Here is a 6,782-nt window from a genome sequence, read left to right on the forward strand (position 1 = left end):
AGCTTATTCCAACTATACAAGAGGATTGTTTCATATGATTGAGCTAAAGAAGCGTTAGAGAGAGAGAGAGAGCTGGCAAAAGCCGAGTTCCTTAGCCGGTGAGTTGACTTTTCAAGTAATCACTCACACAGATCTGAACTCACCTTGTCCCCATCATTATTTATGACACCGTTTGTTTTGTTTTTCATTATCATCATCATTATTTTTCTTTATTATTATTATTAGTAGTAGCATATGAGATGACAGGAAAATAATTTTTAAAGCTTAATGCCGGTGGAAAATTTTGTCTTTTCATTTTTATTTAATTTATGTTGACGTTTTTGCCGGCATGCTGTATGAAATAAATGCGTCAGCTACGATATAGGATTATGTATTTTTTTTTCAATTATTTTTAGTTTCACATAATTGCGTCTGACGAATGATGATTAGTGGTGAAAAAGTTGTGTTTGATTGTATCCAGATCTAATCATGTACAAATGTAATTCTTTCGAACTCATCACTTTCTTCACAGCTTATATATATAGCATATGTAAGAAAAAAATATTTACCAATTTCATATATGACCAAAACAAACTTTCAAGCAACTAGTAATGCACTATATATAATATTTAAATTTTATCAAAATAGTATTGAACGTTCGATTTCTTCAATTCAAATGCTGAAATTTATATATAAATTTGAGTTTTTCGTAAAGAAATTATTTTATATCAAATATTGCTTAGAAATTAGAACAACCAAAATACTATAGCGAATTGTATTTGTCATCTACGTTTCACCATTTTCAAAATACTTTTGATAAAGAAACTAGAATATTAATTACTCATGGTAGCTGTTCATTCGTTTTACTTCGTCGTTGGATATTCATCGAGTAATATATTATTTAATGCAATATATTATTAATGGGAGATTCCTTATCATGTTGCTTCCATCATCGGATACCTTAGAAAAAAAGGAGAGTTACATGCATGCAAGTCGTGCCATCTAAATGCCACCAAAAGGCAAAAAAACCAAAGCAAACTTAACATATAATTAACATATACCAAAGGTCAATAATGATTTATTTTATAATCATATGAGGTCAAAGCTTGCTAAATTTATCAATGTTATGGACAGGACACGGCCGCCATTAACGTTGTTTTAATCTTGATAAACCATATCAAACTAATTAACCGAGACTAGAAAGTTTATCCATGCATGATATTAACTGGTTTAATTACATCATTTCACCTCTTTTTTTTTGTGAAAATGAAAGTATGAAAAATATAGAAAATAACTCTCTTTTTTATTTTTCTTTGACATCAACTCTTTTTTTCTTTCTATAATATGGTATAATTTATAGATAAAATGGCTTTCTTAAAATCTGAGGTCTTGTATAATATGCGAATTATTGCAGGTAGTCAATCTTATATTTTTAGGAGATAATTTTCTAGACTCGAGTTTTTTACATTTATAATCCAAGAAAAAAGCCTTTTTATAATTTATAATTTTCCCTGCAGGTTTAATGGTTCATCGTGGAATGACATTAACATGTTCAAATTTTTTAATGAATGAAAGGACTATTAATCAAATAATTACGCTGTGTTTTATATATGCGTGTGTGAGTGAATAGTATTGGCAGGCAAACTTAGAAAATAATAGTATATAATTTAATACACATGTATGTGCACATTAATATAACTCGTATAGTCATATACTTAATTAATAATCCTCACATGGTCTCTCCCTCTCTCTCTCTCTCCCTCCCTCCCTCTCATACTATAAATGTTTGTGTACTTCATGTTATTATAGCCTACTCAATCTTTCTTAATACTTCAACAGAACAAGAACTCAAAAAAGATCAATCAATGGCATTAATGGTGAAGAATCGTCCGTACGAGTACACAAAGATGGAGAAAGAAGACCCACAGGAGCTAATTCACAGAAGAGCTCAGTTCCTAATCCAGAAGGTCTTAGAACGAGCCGACAACAAGACCAGACAGCAGCAACAGAGGAGGAGATCATCTGGACCGTTGATTATGATCCGAGTGGTTGGGATACGAATGAGAATTGGTAAGAAGCTAAGGAAGCTGAGGAAGAACAACAGTTGTGTCTGCAATAATCTCATCTCTCGTTTCCTCAAATCTTTTAAACGTTTCTTGTGTTCTTCTACTTCTTCATCTTCTTCTTCTCGAACTATCTCTGATCTTCCTCCTCTCTTCTCTATACAAGTTTGATGATCTTGATCTTTTTGTTTTAATATTATATGTTATGATGATATATGCTTCCTATTGTAAAAAATATATAATTATATATGATATCGAGCTAAAATATGCTTTGGGATCTTTGATTGTTAAAACATTGTGGTTGAAATATCATAAGACTCATTTGATTAACCTTTGAAGGTCACTAAACATTTCAAATGTTAGACACTTCATTTTTTTTAGAGCTCATGTTTTAGATGTATATTGAGGAATAATTGATTTAGTGAAAAGGTTTCTCGCATGCATATGACTTGTTAGACTGGAAGTAGGTTCAAGCGGGCCCATGAGAAAGTTAGGACTTCAGGAAAATACATTTTATCAAATAAGTTATATGAAAAGTGACTATATATATATGATGTTTCATTATTTTCGTCTACATTGAACGACCTCAACGAGCCAATTAATTTTTAAGTAATGCATGGTTTTAAAACAAAAAAAGAGAACGAAAAAGTGAAGAATTAGAGAGATGATATTTTAATTTAATCATGCCAAACTTTTTATTATTATAAACTAAGAAATTTGACGAGATATCAATTCTAGTTATGGAAAGCCAACAAAACATAAAAACTGTCATCATTTCAGTACTGAGATTTAAAAAAAAAAAAAAAAAAAAACCAAACCCAAAATATATACATTATGTAAATTAAAGCAAATTTTGTCAAACATATCGGCCCTTACTCTTACTCACAAGTTGAAAGACGACGAAAGTGAGTACGAAAGAGACCAGAATATTATATTTGTTGCATCTATTTGCAAAGGAAACATATTTCTATATGCAGTGCACTATGACTCTATGACGACATTATACATTTATCATCAGTCGTGAATCAAAGTGGTTTTAACTGAGATATCACCACTCAAAATCGAGGATAACGATGCTGAGCATATTCTGTTGTATACATGACATCGTCTAAGTATAGCAGATGGAAGTCGCAGTCTAGTTGAAAAAACTACATATATTTTTGGAAGTTCTAGCTTGCCATATACGCAGGGCCATACGTTGATACGTACCTTATGGTCCAAGAAATTAAGACAACTATGTTTTACCTAAATTTTGTTTTCGTCCAAAGCAAAATGTCATAATATTCTCAACCACATAAGAATGACGAGGGGAAAATAGTTGTAATGCGTTACGACTTTTATTAATCTTTTGGAAAATATGATATACTTTAACTCAATTTAAAACTATACAATTTGAAGGAATAAATGGGAAAATGGTTGTGTGCGAGAGAAACTGGAAAAAGCTGTAAGACCGAACATGGCCACATAACTCATTCATCCATCACGATCTTGTCGGTTCTTTTACTTCTTTTGATCAAACTTTCAAAGCCATTTTAGCTCTTTACTGTTGACTTTACGGTTTTATTTGGGTAGAACGTTGACCTAGTTCTTTTTATCATGTCTTTTATGTATAATCTAAATTGATAAAAAATAATTATTTATCATAACAGTATATTGTAGATAAAACAAATCTAAATTGAAAAAAATTATTATTTATTATAGATTTGTTTAAGCATATAACAGTATTATAATTAATTATTTTTAAATATTTTAACCAACAAAACAAAATCAACGATAACCGACTTATTAAAAGGCCCAATTATGAAACTTAACTTTCTCTCGTCACTCATCAACCATCGCCAAAATGATGATTCGATATTGTAAAAGACCCCATTAAGGCCTTTCAATAGGCCCAATTTCAAACCTCCATATATTTTTCTCAAGCTAAAAGATTTGATATACTATATGGAAAACAAAAAATCAATATTCACAGTTCGAAATTCAAAAGTTTTGTAATTATGAAGTGGAATATTCTCCAACATAAAAATAGAAGTTTTCTTTTCTAAAACAAGATAGAATTCAAAACTTTTACCATTAATTCCTTTGAAAATTTTAAAGGTCAAATTTCATTATATTTTAGATTTATATTTTTCAACAAAATGGACAAAAGACATTAAATTTATATTTTTGAAAGGTTTTAGTCATTTTCACATATCCTTGGGTTTGTGTGAATATTTCTGTTAAAATCATTTTCCATATTCATATATATGTCAGTTTACTTATTAAAGTTAATTGATACCCACTTTCGAAGGGAAACAAGCAAACAAATACCAAAAGAAATACTCTTTATTCCTACCCAAAAAAAAAAATACTCTTTAAAGTGGATTTTACAAAAAAATTGATTAAATTTTAATTTTCAACCTCGTTTTTCTCCTAAGCCGCTATTTTGGGTTACACAAGAACAATTGATAGGAAGAAGTTCCCCCTTAGGGCAGTTTTACTGGGGGTTACTCATTGAAATGCTCTTATTAAAAAAACAATAAAAAGAAGACAGAGAACATAAAACAAAGAGAATCGGTGCTTGTGCAAGGAACTAAAGAAACGTTGCTTGAAGTAAATTAGACAGGTGTCATGTACTCAATGGTAAATATATTAAAAATACATAAATAAGAATAAAAAAAAAATATATTTTTTAATTTCCTGAAAAATGTTTCATCTTTCCTCCACTAAGATGGTCTTATGGCTGCGTACTGCTCATCATGCTAGCTTAATTTTAATGTTTGATGTACCTGACTAACATACATTAACATCATCAGTAGTAGGTAGAGACTTCTTTAATTATAATTTGTTTGATGCATGCTACCTTCATCTCTCACAACATGTTCCTTCATCGCCATCTCCAACTCGTCCCTCGCTATATATTATATGTGCATGCCTTTTAATTTGTATCAAGTATAAACAAGCATTTCACGTTTCACACAATCTTCTATATGTGAATCAGGTTTTATAAGCGCATAATTCAATTAAAAGGCTCATTTACGCAGTGTTCAAAAGAGCAAACAGTTGGAGTTGGTCATGCTACGTACTGTGGAAGCGGGAGTTGGGTTTGTGGGAAGTGAAGCTACGAAAAAAACATTGTCGGTTTTCTCGAATCAAAGCAAGAACGTAATCTGAGAGATGCTGACCAATTAGGTGGACAAAGAGCAATGGAAATCCTAATAAATAAGGTTCTTCTCATAAAGAAAGAAAAAAAAACCCTAAGAAAGATGCAGCATAATCAAGAAGCAAGCTGAGGGAGCGGGTTTAGCCAGCGTGGGAGAACGAACTGCGAAACGAAGAGATTGTGAGAAGGAGCGTACATATCATTGGCGAGCTTTGGATAGATGGTGTCCATAAACTCCTTGCAACCGCTAATTCTCATGATACAACCATCCATAGACTTGTTCTTCATTCCCTCCTTGTAAAGACTACACTTGCGTGCCCTCAAGTTAAACATGACCAGAGAGTCCCTGTTACAACTCCAACAGTACATGATATCAGAGTTGAAAGGATGCATCACCAGGGGGAAATAATCAACACCATTACCCCTGGCGATGACTTGCCAAAAGAGATGCCATGAATTAGGATGCTCATGCGTACCGACCAGCCTCCAAACCCTGATTGTACAGAGTGCACTATTATTATCACTGAAAACGTTGCAATACATCAAGGATCCAGCAGAGGTTGTGATTGTTCTCTTGAAACGCCGAGTGTCTTGATATTGTTGGATATCAGGAAAAGGAATCATAGTAGACTCATCACCTCCACTATAGAAATCATAGTAGACAACATAATTTGCGTCCATGGAGGAGTTATCAATCGTAGCAAGCCAGTGAAGACGCCCGTTTAAAGGAACCGAATGCGCTAATCTAGTCCAGATTAAGCTTTGGCGACAACGAACCTCTTTTGTCATCCACGATCCTGTTTCAGAGGAATATATCATAAAAGTGAGTTGATTAGACACAACACGAGAGACCGACGTCCAGACAACCTTGTAACCCACGACAATACCCTTTTCTATCTTTGTGACCAGTCCATTGTCGTTAAAATATTGAGTCTCCTGTAACCTCACGACATCATAACCTGAGAGATGCGGAGGAAAAGGGATCAGAACCCATTGTCGCAACAACGGGTTTCCGACATGATACATTGGTGCTCCTTCGATGGTTTCGGTGTAAAGCAATACCAATCCATCCGTGCAGCTCAAGACACAAGTTTTTCTCACTGTGGTGGTGGTCTCAATGGGACGCGTAATGAAAGAGCCTAAGGAATCGGTAAGTCCCCATCTCTCGCATCTATGGTGTCCTATGATCTCTGTTCTGTTACAATTGTTCATGAAGATTGACCACGAAACGGAGGATGAGGAAGAGCTCACAGACTCGTAGAGATCTCGGAAGAAGTCGGAATCGATCGTAGATTTCCATTCTTTGCAGACTGATCTGAATCTAGCGATGCTTCTCAATGATAATCTAGTCAATATCTTCACCCATGCTTCCTCTGGCACCAAATTTTGTTTTTGTTTTTTCTCCATTCCTAGATTTATTAGATCCAGATAGGGTTCTCTTTTTTTCTTTGGTCGTGGTAGAAAGTGTTACAATATACAGTAGTTAGATTAGGTTTGTTCTACCAGCTTTTGTTGAACTCCTTAGGAATATAGGGGTGTCAATCAGGGTGGTCCGGCTCGGTTCGGCCCGAAATCCACAAAACCCGTATATGTTTGAG

The 6,782-nt window shown here is 33.5% G+C and overlaps 1 protein-coding gene and 1 pseudogene across 1 annotated transcript; one reads left to right on the forward strand and one right to left on the reverse strand.

Annotated features, from left to right (window-relative positions):
* Positions 1-1,699: 1,699 nt before the first annotated feature.
* On the forward strand, positions 1,700-2,321 carry LOC104716660 (uncharacterized). The gene has a single exon (XM_010434082.2). The coding sequence runs from the start codon at positions 1,713-1,715 to the stop codon at positions 2,211-2,213; it is 501 nt and encodes a 166-aa protein (XP_010432384.1). The 5' UTR covers positions 1,700-1,712; the 3' UTR covers positions 2,214-2,321.
* Positions 2,322-5,156: 2,835 nt separating this feature from the next.
* Positions 5,157-6,782, reverse strand: LOC104747887 (putative F-box protein At3g23950 pseudogene; annotated as a pseudogene).

Source organism: Camelina sativa, chromosome 2 (genome assembly GCF_030686135.1).
Source record: "Camelina sativa cultivar CO46 ecotype springtype chromosome 2, ASM3068613v1".
NCBI classification, from domain to species: Eukaryota; Viridiplantae; Streptophyta; class Magnoliopsida; order Brassicales; family Brassicaceae; genus Camelina; species Camelina sativa.

What these genes read in the sequence shown, in the direction of transcription:
- LOC104716660 (XM_010434082.2), top strand. Translation starts at nt 1,713, where the DNA reads ATGGTCTCTCCCTCTCTCTCTCTCTCCCTCCCTCCCTCTCATACTATA.